The sequence below is a fragment of the Phaenicophaeus curvirostris genome, chromosome 1 (genome assembly GCF_032191515.1).
Source record: "Phaenicophaeus curvirostris isolate KB17595 chromosome 1, BPBGC_Pcur_1.0, whole genome shotgun sequence".
NCBI classification, from domain to species: domain Eukaryota; kingdom Metazoa; phylum Chordata; class Aves; order Cuculiformes; family Cuculidae; genus Phaenicophaeus; species Phaenicophaeus curvirostris.
In genome coordinates this window covers 81957540-81972867 of record NC_091392.1, presented here as the reverse complement: position 1 = coordinate 81972867, position 15328 = coordinate 81957540, and the positions used below count along the sequence as shown (strand labels likewise).

Here is a 15328-nt window from a genome sequence, read left to right as displayed (position 1 = left end):
CCTTCACAATGAAGTCAGAAATGACTACTGTGAAAAATCACGTATGATGCTGGTCTTGTGTGCTGGGCAGGCTGACGATAGAGGTACTACTTACCAGGAAGCATTTATTTCAGAATTCCTGCTGAGAAGGAAACTTCAATAATAACTCTTCTTGTTCCTTGATGCAACACCACTGTCATTTTCAACCCAAAACCTAGTCTGACACATGCAGCAATGGAAGAGTGGGTTCTGCCAACCTTCTTGTTCTTTAAGAGCAAAGAAACGCCCCTAAACTTGGTGTAGGCTTAAGGCATTCTCTATTTCTAAGTGGCACTGGGTTTTGATGAACACAGTGGCTCCATCTGAATTAAAGGCTGAGTGTGAGACATTGAAGATCCTGTTGCTCTGTAAGCTTGTAAGCTGCTTTTTCTGGATTTCCCCAGCAATATAGCTCCAGCAGGAAAGCGCAGAACCATAAATACAAAGGCAGAAAGTCACAAGTTGAATAATCAAATATTATAAAATAATAAACTTTTAATCACCAGCCGAACTTGGCACAAACAGGTAACAGGGAAACACTAAAGCAGATGGAAGTAACACTTCAAGACAAAACTCTTCTTGAATGCAGGTAGTCTCCTCTGATCTGGGGCACCTGAGTTGTGGCTGCCTCATCCCTGGAGGTGTTCAAAGCCAGGCTGGATGGGGCCTTGGGCAGCCTGATCTAGTGGGAGGTGTCCCTGCCCGTGGAAGGGGGGTTGGAACTAGATGATCTTTAAGGTCCCTTCTAGCCCAAACTATCCTATAATTTCTACAGGGAGACTGGGTCTTCTTGGAAATTATCAGCCAGCTCCACTCATTTCAATAGGGTTTGAAAACTGTTCATTCCCATTTTCCTTTAACCAACCTCTTTCAAGTGAATTCAGAACCACGCGGGTTAGTTACTTGCATACTTATTATCCACAAATGTATGTTGTTGCCTGAAGTTCAGCACCTTCAGCAGTGCGCTCACACCTCCACATGCAGTGGTTGCTCCAGTCTGCTTTGTAAACAAATAGAATGCCAGCTCGCCCTCTGTGACCCCTCATCCATCATAAGTTTCTTGTCTGAACAAGAAAATGGATCATCTACCTTGGTTTTCAAACCACTATTCTCAATCAACATAAACTACACCTAGGAAAGAAACTAGCCAGACCTGTGGAAGAGTTTTCTGGCTTAACCAATCATAAATTACTTATTTCCCATAATGAAATTACTAGATCCCTTCGTCACCTCTGTGAGGAACCAAGCTGGTGACACAACTTGAATTAACTCATATCATCCTTTGTTTGCTTTACTGACTGGCATCTGCTACTCTCAGATTCTCACCTACACTGTTAATGGAAAAAATGGACCCGCACTCTTTCTGTATTTTACTCTGCAAACTTGTAATTACAAGTTTCAAGAACAACATGTCTGACAAAAACACTCAAGTAACTATTCGCTAATAAAGACGCATATTTTTTCTTCAATCTCAAAAACATGATTTTACTTTTACTCTGTAAAATCAGACTTTGATGATACTCTTGCATGCAGAGCAATATTATGGTATTTCGTTGGAGCATCTCTCCATGAGAACAGGCAAGACAAAACACTCCGAGTTAACTTGGCTCCCCGAAGCAGGGACCCTATTGAACAAGATATACTGCCACGCTGTTAAAACAATATTTTTCTTTTAGCATAGTGTATTCACAAAATTAATTCATTGAAGTTGTGAGAGCTTTTCAAAGATGTATGTGGCAGTCCTCTGTCCCCCCAGCATTCGGATTCAAAAATAAAACCAAAAGCAAGCACACCTTGCCCTGTCACTACTTCATGTTGAAAGACTAACCAGAAAGGTGAAGTTTGTCACCGTGGTTTATAAACTTCTACTGCTCTTTTGCATTCTTTCAAATAATGCTTTCTCTACTACATCTGCTTTCAATGTAGGGCATACAAGGAAAAAAAATAATAAAAAAAAATCACACTCTCAGTTTCTAAGCTGTATTTTGCTCCTTTCCAACCCAGTCGCGTGTGCAGACCCAGAACAATGCCAACAAGCAACCCAAATATTCATATGAAGAACTAACACACCCTGTTCTCCTTCTTCATAAGCCCTAGATGTTTTTCTTTTGCCTAACACACCACCTATCTCCAAGCAATCACGGATGGCTTAGGCTTAGCAAAGATGCTTTTCCATCACACATGGGATCGTAAAACAGTCCCAGTCGGGGATTCTTTAAAATGGAACCATCAGCAAGTCACTCCATATCTACAGTTGGTAACATTTGTTTGATGAGTGTTTTACTTTAACTAATTTAGACAGAACCAGATCCCCCGAAGAAGCCTACTGTGAAATGTCAGTCACAAAAATCAGCTGGAGATGAAGGATGCAATGCCCCACGGGTCTTGAAACCAAAATTCTTTCAACGTTGGTACGCACAGTTTAAGGCAGCATAAGCAGTTAAGAGCTAAAGGGCAATTTGATTTTTACAACATTGCACAAACTCTACTGAAGTTTATTCCTGAGTTTATCAGGAAGAAACCATTACAGCCATCAGTCTCTCAGTATTATACACTGCACAAACCTAAATGTTAATGACTACATAATTAAGTTTGAACTGATATGTGCTTTGTTTTAGAAGGGCTGCTTTGGGGTCTGGGTTTTTTCTTAATGCCAGCATCTAAAGGAATAAATTAAAAAAATAAAAAAAGTCTTTTTAAACAAATTCAAGATGACATTGACTTTTACCTTCTTCTTCCTCACACAATATCAAGTTGTCAAAGGCTGACTGCCGAAAGATTCAGCAAGCAGTCAAAAGTTTGGTTTCACTCAGAGCGGAATAAGAACGAAAAGTAAAGAGGCCACCTCACGAGTGTCAGTTTAGCAATGCTTACCAAGAGCGCCACAGAGCATTTATGCTTGAATGTTTTCCTTGATGGTGGCACAGTAGAGCACACTAGGCACAGTAGAGAGAAAACACTATTAACAAAGATCATGGTCATTTCAGAGGTCTGTTTATTGGCTGCAGGGTCCAACACTTCCTGCACTGCTGCCATATGCAAAGTCAACTCTATTTTTGGTGCACAAGGATTCTTTGTTCAAAGGGCTCAGTACAGCGCCAGCATGATTTTTCAACCCACCACCTTTTAATCAACACTGATGATCAAATGAGGCAAAAAACCCCCAAACCATGCAACATGTGTGATAAACTTAGGCTGAGAATATTTATATATTTACACAGAGAACGTTTAACTTTGTAACCTGCTTGCAGCCTTATATTAGCTTGACCAGGCATCCAAACAACTACATTCTGGTGTAAAATACTCTTTCATTTAAGGTTTGGTGTAAAAGCTACTTATTTCACAATGCCATTAACTGGATTCTACTGCACCTATTTTTGACACATAATTTCTACACACCAGTACCACTCATTTCCAGTCATACCTCACAAAACAAGATAAGGCATTCACAGATATCTGACTGCTGTGATCACAAGAAATCCATTTTCCAGAGCTTTCAGCCACAACCTTTGGAGACTATGACAATCTTTCAAACACAAAGGGCGAACCTGTAAGAGATGGCCGGTTCATTTGAGAACTATAAACCTGTCATTTCTTGATGCTGCTACACACAACACAGACAGAATTTAAGACTACTTTAATAATTTCCTAAATAAAAATTTGTTCTTAAACCCCACTGGATAACAACAGGGCTTAGGCACTTCTGAAGATTTTATCTTATACCTATCTTTAAAAAGGGGAAGCCCTAGACTACAAAATACAGGACAAGCAATCATCTGGAAAGGGAAAAAATTATGACTGGCAAGAAGCAAGCCAATAATCTAAAACTGTATACTATTTATGTGAACATCCATACAGAATCTCAGTGACCAGATGAGATTCTGTACATGAGGGTCTGCTGGAAGAAATCTGTCCGCAGAGCCAAGCACTTCACTATTTAAATTAACACTTGGTGCTAGAATATATTTTGGGAAAACCTTTTCACTGTGAAAAGTCACTTGTGTAAGCAACTCTCTTTTCAGGAAAGCACACCATGCCTAGAAATGGAAAAGTAACAGAAATTCAGAGCCCAATATGCTCAAGCCTTGTAAACAATGCAGACCAGGAGAATAAAACCAGAAGAAATGTGAATCCACAGAAAGTAGATTGGCTAAGACAGCTGAAAGATTTGTGGCGTTTCTAAAAATGGCTTGTTTTACAAGGAGACTTGGAACCCACCCTGTGCTGGCTGGCAATAAGAAAATGCAATTTCACATACGCAGTGGTCTCTAAGGCAGAGCAATAGCTAACACAAAATAATTGATTTAAGAGCTTTCTTTAAAAAAGGCTTTTTCCTTGTTAAAATGACAGCAGTGAAAACCTTTATAAGGGCAAAAACATTTACATCCTTGCATCTGACAATCATTAATAAACATTATCTAAAGACAGTTGAAGTGATAAGCCTCAATCTCCAGAGGAAGTGAATAACAGAAGGATGGAAGTTAACTGAGAAATAAGGTATGGTGAGATTCTGTAAATAAATAAAGCTGTTCTGCCAAGCTTCCCAAATTTGTTAACCGTGCTGCTTTCTCAAGCATCAACATAACTAATGAAAATCACTGTGCTCCAACAACTAAGACATTGACAGCCATACCAGCCTTTATGCACACAGAACACACCACTTCATTCCTTAGCAATTATCTGAATGGCCAACAGAGGCTCAGAATGGTTAACTGCTTAGGTGTTACAGAAATAAAAACCCCTCCAAATTCAAAGGGTGAGAGGTTCTTGTTAACATTCCCTTTTCTTTTCTGGTATAGTGCAATAACATGCTAAGGGCCCAACTGTGCCATCTTGACCCAAGCAGAATTTACATCATCTTCTCTGTCAATTTGTCTATACAAGGACTATAAATGATAATTTTAAAGGTTTGTTTAAAAGCAAAACAAAAAGTGGAATTTGTTTTCCCCACTTGATAACAGGAAGTGGGAATCAGAGGCTGAAGTAGTCCAAGACGGTTGTTTAGAGAAGGAATAGCTGATAATCTGGCACGTATACTTGTTTCAGAAAAGCACTATTGACATTCAGTAGACTATTTGACCTCTGTTTCCTATGGATGTCCAACTGGGCATACCTGTAGCCCTTTTATACTAAAGAAGTTTAAGTCTTTAATGTTCCTATGGCATATCTGCTCGCAGGATACAACAAATCAATTGACTTTTCAGGACATTTACATCGCAGCCCTTCAAAAGCAAGACAACAGAATCCATCCAAGCACAAGTAAGCAAGCGGACAATACTTCCTGCATAACAGATGTGGGATGTGAACTGTACTTCCTGTAACGTTGCCTTTATACTAATGTACTAGTTTAGAATCATTCTTAATTTGCTCTGAAATCTTACACAGTATGATTCGCTCAGTCTTTCAGATCGCATGAAATTAAACTACCTAAACATAATATACAATATCAGAAAGCATTACAAATTAATGTTGACTGAGCAGTGTTTAGGCACCTATCATCTGGGTTCCAATCTGCATACATTTCCTTTTCGTGTGTTGCTCCTCTGGCTGTTTGACTGAAAGGCATCAATTGTCACTAGCAGTATGAATATTAATCCTCTTTCTCTTCCCTCCGCAATGAATATTTAAAGGAAACCAAGTACTGTTTTGCCCCACTCAGCAATATGAAAGTGCACAATAAGGAGCATCTTGAGAGGCTTCAGAGTAGGACTAGCCTTCTAGCTGAAGAGCGGTTTATGTCTTGGCATGGACATGGGGAGAATATTTGTACCAACTGCCACCAGGCACACAACTTAGGGATCTCAGATAAGAACCTGAACTGCCTAGCAAGTTCCTTGAGAGAGAGCACTTCAGCTGACAATTAGGACTCCATCTCTCCCCTAGCTCAGGATGGAAACCTGGGCACACATGCCGCAAGTCAGAACCACACCCCTCACACACACATGCACATGCACAAGTGCATAGTCCCGTAGAGCAAAGTTCAAAGGCTGCACTGTGAAAAGCGTGGCTGTGCTGGTAATGACAAAGTGAACTTTTTCTAACGCTGTTGCAACACACTGGAAGTGAACTAAAAACTGGTCAGTTGTCCTTGTCATGCATTCATGCTGCCAGTGTTACAAATGCCATCACTCTGTGATAAGGTGACAGCTTGCAGGCCTAGCCACAAATAATAAAAAAAAAAAAAAAAGACCTTACCATGCTGGATTCACCACATTGGGCTGAATGATACAGTTATTATACCTTTATGCTGAAGTGGAGCTACGGAACCTGGCCTGAGAAAAAAAAGCAGAAAGTCCTGTTTGAGAAGTTAAGTCATCAGATGCTATTGAGACAATAACAACCAAGCACTTTGGGTAAGGTTGAGTATGAGTGAGACAAAAGTCCAGGCTCAGAGCACATGCCATTTGGTGACTGTGTCAACAGCACTGAGGTGCTCAGAGTCTGAAAAGTGACAAAAATGGCATTCTTCACCCTCTCTACATGTGTGTTGGAGTCTCACATGCTCTAAATGACATATTACTCTACCCTTTGCTGTGCCAGTTACGCAATCATAAATAAACTGAAGTATTGACTAGCTCCTGTATCAAAAGAGTGACCCAGACTGCAGTAGTCTCGGCATTCTATCATTTAGCTTTCAAATGTCAAGGACCACAGAGCTCGGCTATTTAGAGAAAGTTGCATTTTATCTGTAAACATAAGGCTTTTTTCCTGAGAACTCCTGACATACAGTTTTCAGACCTCCCACATGCTATTTTTAGTCACTTTTCAGAGCAGAATTACATTTCAATCTTTTGTCTTCCAAGATAACTCTCCGTGCTTCAGCATGTAATAGTACAGCAAAACACTACCTGGATATGAAAAATCCAAGTAGGCTGCCTGATCGTTAATCAGCTCTCATGTCCTCCTTGGCTATAAACACTATCACAAAGACAACTCCACCTACTCTGAAGACCTGTGCATGCAGGAGGATATTAGTAAGGTTATTAGTAAGGTTTTTAGGTTTTGAGGACTGATTACAGCCTCCTATTTTTCCACTTTAGACTCAAACTTGTATTGACTCGGCTAACAGAGATAAGCAGCATTAGTTCTGGGTATGAACCTCGGCTTTACTTAGCAGCACATTTTAGCCTTCTTTTCACTGGCATATTTTGTTAGCCAGTTCTTGAGGATGAAAATGTTGCTGTTCTTTGGTAGATACAGAAATCTGTCAGCAGAGTTCACCTGTCCCAACACTGACACACAAACAAATGGGAACATTCTCAGCCTTTTAAGCTCTGACCAGACCCGCTGCACATACCAAAACAGTGATGTATCTTTGTAGCGTGTTTTTCCTTTTCCTTCCTCAGCAGGAATTTATTCTTTCATCCCTTCAATCCCCACATGCACGCACGCACGCTCACACACATATTAAGCCAAACCAACAAGGAGAGTATATGAGCAAAAGTCTATGGAACGACGTTCATTAATACACCATTACGAAATTTCTCTGGTTGTTTCTCTCAAAGAATATAAAGTTTAACACATTCTGTACATATTGTTGGTTTCTTAGTTATAAAGTAAACACAGTATCAAACTGTCCATACAGCGTTGACTTGTTTTAAACACAGCCCCTTCTCGTTTTATCTTGCTGAAAGTCCTCTTCCAGTCAGAAACACTCAAGTGATGTACTGCAAGTGTGCATACGGTGTATGACAGCAGAGGAAGGAAGAAAGAGGCACTTTTGATCGGCTGGTATTCTTGGACTTCCCTTTTTCCTGCGGAGGTTTATGTTCCTGACACTAGATGGTAGTGTTAGCACAGAAAACCGCTGTGGTTAGGCACTTGGCAACAAGGCTCCAAGGCAGTGCCCGCTCTTTGCTATGTCATCAGAATTGGTTTCTGCCGCACTTCCAGGATATCTGGGCATGGGAAAGAAAGAAAGAGATAAAGAAAACTTAAGTGGAGTGCAGCACAATTCCCCCGTTACACCACTAAAGGCATTTAAAACACAACAAGCATGCAACTTTGCCTATTAACTAAGTTGAATTTAACTCCTCCCAAATGCATGCCACTTGTGAGATGGTAAGCCACAAATATATCCCATCATGTAGAATTGACAGCTAATCTACTAAGAATCCTTTATGGCAGGCTGAAGCAACGCGTCAGAGAGTAGCAAAATCTTCCAGAGAAAAAAGTGGAAGTGCCATTACAGGAGATGCCAAGGAGTTTCCCTTTCTGGAAAGGAAAAATGCACCATCCCAAATACCCTTAAAAAGACTTTTGGATCTGAAGATGTGGGCACAAGTAATTCAGCTATTTCATCCATTCTGCAGACTGAAGCTCATGTTTCTGCACTCAAAATGTGGCAAAAAACTCCTCCTTTTGCTGGCTCCTCAGTTCCATGTCATCAAAATGTGACTGAATATGAACTTGTGAAGTATCTGTCATAAGCATGGGTATCTTTCCAAATGTGGACAGCAAAAAAGCCCTAGCACACTGGCACAGCAGTACATAGAAATATCTGGAAACTGGGCAGCCAGGTCCTTTTCCAAGGCTACACAGAGAATAAAGAACATGGGAAAAGGGATCACATGCTTAATTAAGAGGCTGATCACATACAGCTGCACAAAGAGGATGACGTGAGCAAAAATTGATCCACAGCTTCAGAGGGCTCTAGCCACACTAGTAAAGAATGAAACACAGCAGAGCGAGTCCACTGAAGGGCCACAAAGATGATTAGGGGATAGAGGCACCTGCCAGCTGAGGAGAGGCTGAGAGAACTGGGATTTTCTAGCATGGAGAGAAGGCCCAGAGCAAGGGAAGCCTTATCAATATGTATAAACTCCAGACATTTTAAAATGTACTTTGATCACTAGCACTGGGATTTTAATTTCTTAGTACAGGCTTCCTAAACTACCCAACGGAGATGAGCATCTTTCCCCCCTCACCCTGCCCACTAGCTGGAAAGCTGCCACTGGCACAAATGCATTAATTACAAAAAGGTGCTGGAAAGGTGCTCCACCCAAAATGCCAGGCTAAAGCAAACATGGATAGAGAAAATCTGCAGATTAAAATTCTGCCTTAGAGCCCAGACATTTCACATCCTATTTCTGCGCGCCTCAATATATACACTGACTCTTGCAACCGTATGTTAAACAAATTAAGTCTCAGAAAGGATGTTCAAGCTCAGCGCAAATATTTGAGCATGAAACCTTCTATGCCACATGCTTCAGCAAGTACTAAATGCCAGCAGGAACAATACCTCCTCTGTGAACTCCAAAATGCCTGTGCTAAGAGAGTAAGTGAGCTTGATAACTCCAGCTAAGTAGCTGTAAGATTATCAATACAATTATCATAAAGAATAATGATGTATTTTGCTGAAGCATTGTTCAAAATCCACCCTTTATTACAAAGGATCAATTTTTACTGGAAACTGTAATTTCTTCTAAATTGAAACCAATCCCTACATACAGTGAAAAGGCAAATGTAGAAACAACTCTTTGCTAAGGCAGAATTGGAAATTTTACTTAACAGCTACAATTCTGTTGACTGTAGAGAGCCACAGTACTTTTGCAACAGGCTCTAAGATCTTAGCCTGCAAATGAAGACAAGGCAGCAGCTACTACAGCTAAATTAGCATAACACAGTCGGTGACATTAATACACCCATGCTATCTTCTCATCTCTTTTAGCAGATTAACCTGTTTAACAACAAATTTCCTAATCCACTCTTCATAGCTACCTTTTAGGAACACTCTGAAATAACCACCGTGTAATAGATTAGTTCTGTTTTCAGGTACTTTCTCTTTTTAGAAAAGAAAAAAGCAGGCACTGATCAAAAGCCCATGATCCAGACAAACCTAAGCAGAAGTCATCCCACCTGCTGGACGGCAAAAGAAGGAAAAAGATGAAGTTCTCAGAGGATTTAACAGTTTGGAGGATCTTCCAGGGTTAGAGACTGAACTTTATATTGCTATGGGGTCATAACTTTATCCTGGTCTAGATTTTGGAGCTGAGTAATAGTTTTGCCTAAGATCACTGTGCAGCTTGGTTAAACTTTCTTTTTGCCCATGATGGTCAATGAGAAGGCATCTCAGGGCTTCACTTAGGAAGAATGAAGAGAGTGGATAGCAACACTAATATTGTCTATATGAAAGAAATTGTCACTGCATTTAGACAGAGGAGAGAGCCCTTAACCAATGCTACTTTCTGAGTTTCCAGACTTATCTCAAAAGCCTCATTGACACCCTCATACTGCAAGCTGAATCCTTGAAAGGTCAGCAGGCTTGCTGATGGTTAGAGTTCAAACACACCAGTTGTTTTCTCTAGTCTACCTATACTTGTAGGCATACAAGAGTTATCCGGATGAAAATGAAAACTTCAGTACTGCCTGCAGACTGTAAAACCCAACTTACTGTGCTACCTTAGCCCAGCTGCACAAATGCAGAGCTGGCAGTCATCAGTGTAGTAACTGGCACAGCCAGACCAACAGCATAGGGGACCCTGATTATTCACGGTAGAACACACAAACATCATCAAGCCTAGTAAAGGCATTGAATACCTGACAGATTTGTGGGCACTTTGATCAGTCTAAGCAACTTACATGGAAACTAAATCCAAGAGCCAAAATTGGCACGGGTCTCTGCTACAATTACTGCTGTCAGTGGATGGGCTCACAATGAGTTGCCTTGCACTCATGAAATGGATGAAGTTTGAATTCCAGTATTAAAGCAACACTCTGGAAGTTTGTTAGATAAATCTACCAACCTGTTCAAATCTTCAATAAGCAAAACTGGCCCAAAGCTAGAGAAACAGGCTGACACCATTCCACTTGTTCACACTGATTTGCTGCTGCTGCAGTATTTCCCTTACAGAAAAATACTTGTTCCTCTACCTTAACAACAAAATCCCACAACACAGAAGGCTGTCTTGGAATCAAAGGACTCTCTGCTTATGTGTAATACACATTAAAATTCACCTGTTAAAATTCGATGCAATGGCAAAGTGACGTAAGTTAAGTGTGCATAGAGTAGAAAGTTTTCATCTGCTCTGTTCAGCTTCAGCCACGAGCCCACCAGAGACCGTCCTGTTCCAGACAAGGACCGCGACCTCAGATTTGTCACATTGTGCAGATCTGTAAAGATAGAAGACACCAAGCTTAAAGTGACTGTACTTTTTGTATTTTATTAGAAGACCTAATGAAAGCTTCCAGAAGTAATAAAAAAGAAAAGCCTACTATTCATTGTCTAGAGAGAAATCACAGGCAGATACTATTATTATGGTTTTGGTTTTTTGTATTATAGGTTTATTTTTAAAATGACTCGGATGTTGCCCAGTACAGAATTCACCATTTACACTGAAGCTAATGAATTATATCAGCAGCTGGCAGCAGTACTAAACCATTATCCACTAAAAGACCAGCCAGGAGAGGGAACGAAGCCTTTGCTACCATACTCGGCAAGCAGATTCCCAATCCAGCCTTCTTTCATACACAAAATAATAGAATATCCCTACAGTTACGTAGCTATTAATGCAGAAATTCACAAGTATAATACAAGGGAAATTGTATCCTATGAAGAAAACTGTCATCTACAAGACAATGGGAGAGGCAGTGTAAATAACACAGTTCACTGCAGATTTCCATGCATCCTCCAAGCCAAACCTGTGACCCTTTAAGCAGTACCATTCCCCCTGAAATTAGTTTAGAGGTTTACAAATAACTTAAAACAAAATGCTGAATCCACTGTAGGCTAGAGGCGTTTTTATAGCTGCAGATCTCCCCTGCAGCCAGGAATGCACATATCATATACTTGGAGTGTTTCTAAACTTTCCCTTCATTCCCCTGTAAAACTCAGCCTTGTCCCACAGTGTTAAAAGCAGATGTTGAAGTGAACACAATTCTGATCCAGAGTGATCCAAGCTTTGTGACTCATTTGTTTAAAAGAGGGTGCTGATCCACACAAAGGTCCCAGCAAAGGTAAAATACATAGCACCAGCAATACTCTGACAAGATGTGTAACACTTGGGGGTAGGGATGGAATCTGTATCTTGTCTTCCCTCCTTCCTTGTAAAAGTCTATAGCCAAGCAGTCTATTCCCTCTCCCCATCCATCACCACTATGCCAAGAGCACTGTGGTGGTAAGGTCAGAAGAATGTGACTGTGGGAGTTGGAGCAAATACAATTCTTCTGCTGTGTCATGCTTGCACACGGCCAAAGCAAATGAAGTGCACCCTCATGGGCTCCTCCCATCCACAACAGGTCTGTTCGCACTGGGGGCAGGTCTGCAGCAGCACTGGCCAGACCAAGGACACTGCTGATCTCTAGACAAACAGGTTATCCTTCACCCACAATGCCAAGAAGCCCCAGAAGATCTGTGATTCTACAAAACCCAAGTGCTGGGTGAACTGAAGTCAGCTTTCCCACTCCAAAATGAGAATTTCAGCACTGCAGCTCTGGAGCAAACACTGGTAGGACACTCATGTTTCCAAAATTACTCCTCCTTGTAGAAATACCATCTTTGAATAAATTAAATTTCCTGGCATAAGGTGTTAAAATATTTCTCTATTTAATTTCAGGACCAGAAGAATAAGGTGAAAACACTTATAACTAAGTGAAACTGCGCTTCTTGGTATTTTACATGCATGCTATAAAATGTCTGGAAAACTTGGCATTTGTTTATTTCTATAAATATATTAGAAAGAAAAGAAAATGAAAATAATAAGAATGTTCATCATTAAGTACATTAGGATCAGACCCTGCAAAATGAGCAGACACTACCACTATCTGTAAGAGATGCTAGATAAATGCCTTGAACTCCATTATACGCTGTACAGTCTCCAGGAGAAAGATTTCAAAAGCAGGACTCAAACCTGCAAAAGCTGCCTTTATCCCCACACTTTGTCGTTAATTGACCCAAGCCCTACCCTTTGCCTAGTAAAACATGCTAAAATGCATCCCATTTGAAACAACAGATGTTTTCATTAGGCAAATTAAGGAAGAAAAGGTGAGGAAAGGTTTCTATTGATGGAACCCTGATTTAGTTACAGCCAATTGAAGTTGCACAGAAGTTGAATTAAACAGTATCACTTAAGCTTGGTTGATCCAGTGCCACTGACAGGTGATACCTTTGCTACTACAAACAGGACTTGTCATCTGGAAATTATCTTTGTGTTGGTCTATTAGCATGCCAACAGACAGGTAGATTTTTTGGCTTTTGTACTGAATTGTTTTAAAACATATGAAAAACAGTTTGGACTTCCATGTTTGTGAGTCTCCCACCTACCAGAACTGCAATATGATTGGACTGAGACACTACATTCTAAATCAGACTCAATTTTTTATCTTGTTGGTTGTTTCACACTGAGTAACTAGAATTCAAAGAAGAGTTCCACAAGGTCTTAATCTTGTATCAACAAATTGATTAGGTTTTCTTTTTAGAGAATTCAGAATTGATCCAAAGCCAGTTGAAGTATATGCCTTTTCACCAACTTTAACGATCTCTGGATGAAGCCAGGGAACTCAGAACTTGTCCACGAGACCATGCTCTATGCCACTACATGGTGATATCTGGAAGGGAACCACTTGAGAGTGTGGTATTTGTGAAAGGGAGAGGCTCTTTCCTGCTCGAGTTTATACCAAACAGGTCTACATAAAGGGGGAGATAAGTTTTAAACATATGTACGAATAGTTGTCTCCAGCCTTCAGAAAGATGCGAAGACTGAAAATAACCCCATTTTCAGAGTGGCACTGTTGTGGTCTTTATGTGGAGCTAGGCTTTTCACATTGCAAACTTCCTGGAAAATCCAGCATTGCGATCTCTTTCCATAGCTCTGTGCCTTCCTTAGACAAGTGCGTTTAGCTGATATTACTTCTCTCACCTCCTCCATCATCATCTCTGAAGAACTCCTCACTATCATTTGCTGAGTGGGACTTTTTCATCTCAGCAATTCGATTTCGGGGCACTTTTCTCTTGAGGGATGGGGAGAAAAAGGATGGACGATTGTTGCGTTCTGGGGTTGGTGGTGTGCTGAAAGAAGTGACCTGAAAGAGAAACAGAAGAAACGTTAGAGAAAATTTTGTTATGCTTCTAATAGAAAAATAATCAGTCTCAAATGCGTGCCACTAGGCAGTCACATGTGTAAAAATCAAATTTGTGACTGGTGTCTAGCTGTAAGTTTTATCGAAGTGGCCAGAGAATGTCAACTGAACAGTCATCTCAGCTTCAAGATACTCATCAAGATGAAAATACTTTGACATATCGTCACCCCCAATGGTTACATGAATAGTAAAAAACCTCTCTCCTCAGCAGAGCACTTTTAACAAGGATTTATGGTTAAAAAAGGAACAAAATTCATAACTTGGGCAGCAAGAATAACAATCTTATTTTTGCACCCTGAGATTCAGGAGAACTAACAGGCTAAGAATATATAGTACTGGACACTAAAATTGTGCATCTTCGTTTCTTTGGTAAACACAAGGTAGCAGTTTTGCTGCATAGAAGGAAGCCACACGAGACTACTGTGAAAGGTCACAGTGCCTCTGTGAAGCAGAGTCACGAGGCAATTACTTAACCCAAGATGTTGACACAGAAGTGAAGTAAATGTACAATTATATGTGTATCGTATTTCAATATAGGATGGGGAAAACCAAATTGAGATGCCCCTGATGATTTGGCTAGTCTAAGGGACGACACGGCTGTCTATGGTGAAATACAGGTTAGGGACAAAACTAGAGAGATAACCTTCCTCCAGAGCAGTTGTTGCTCTTAAGTAAATTACAATTATAGTCAATCACATGTATGTCAGAAAGAACGGAAATGCTTATGTTCTGGTTTTGCTAGTAATATTTTAATTTTTTTTTTTACGTTAAATGAAACAACTACTTTACAACTACTTTGGGGTTGTTTAGCCAGGAGAAGAGAAGGCTGAGGGGAGACTGCATTGCTCTCTACAACTACCTGAAAGGAGGTTATACAGAGGAGGGTGCTGGCCTCTTCTCCCAAGTGACAGGGGACAGGACAAGAGGGAATTGCCTCAAGCTCCGCCAGGGGAGGTTTAGGCTGGACATTAGGAAAAAATTCTTCACAGAAAGGGTCATTGGGCACTGGAACAGGCTGCCCAGGGAGGTGGTTGAGTCACCTTCCCTGGAGGTGTTTAAGGCACGGGTAGACGAGGTGCTAAGGGGCATGGTTTAGTGTTTGATAGGAATGGTTGGACTCGACAATCTGGTGGGTCTCTTCCAACCTGGTTATTCTATGATTCTAATGGGCCACTTCCATCTCATCCTTCCTTCCCATAACTCTCCCTGAGATGACATGTGATATTGCTCATAT

The 15328-nt window shown here is 40.6% G+C and overlaps 1 protein-coding gene across 4 annotated transcripts in view; it reads right to left on the bottom strand.

Annotated features, from left to right (window-relative positions):
* The window catches only part of KIAA0930 (KIAA0930 ortholog), a 98314-nt gene that overhangs the window by 14897 nt on the left and 68089 nt on the right, over window positions 1-15328 (bottom strand). For 2 of the 4 annotated variants that reach the window (XM_069864619.1, XM_069864635.1), the window contains exons 8-10: window positions 13875-14037; window positions 10975-11130; window positions 2991-7916 (exon numbers count right to left, since the gene is read on the bottom strand). In XM_069864619.1, the coding sequence (XP_069720720.1) occupies window positions 7876-7916; window positions 10975-11130; window positions 13875-14037 (360 nt within the window). In that variant the 3' untranslated portion in view covers window positions 2991-7875. Of the gene's footprint in view, window positions 1-2892; window positions 2955-2990; window positions 7917-10974; window positions 11131-13874; window positions 14038-15328 lie in introns of those variants that run through there. The other 2 variants (XR_011338071.1, XR_011338072.1) reach the window with 2 other exon arrangements.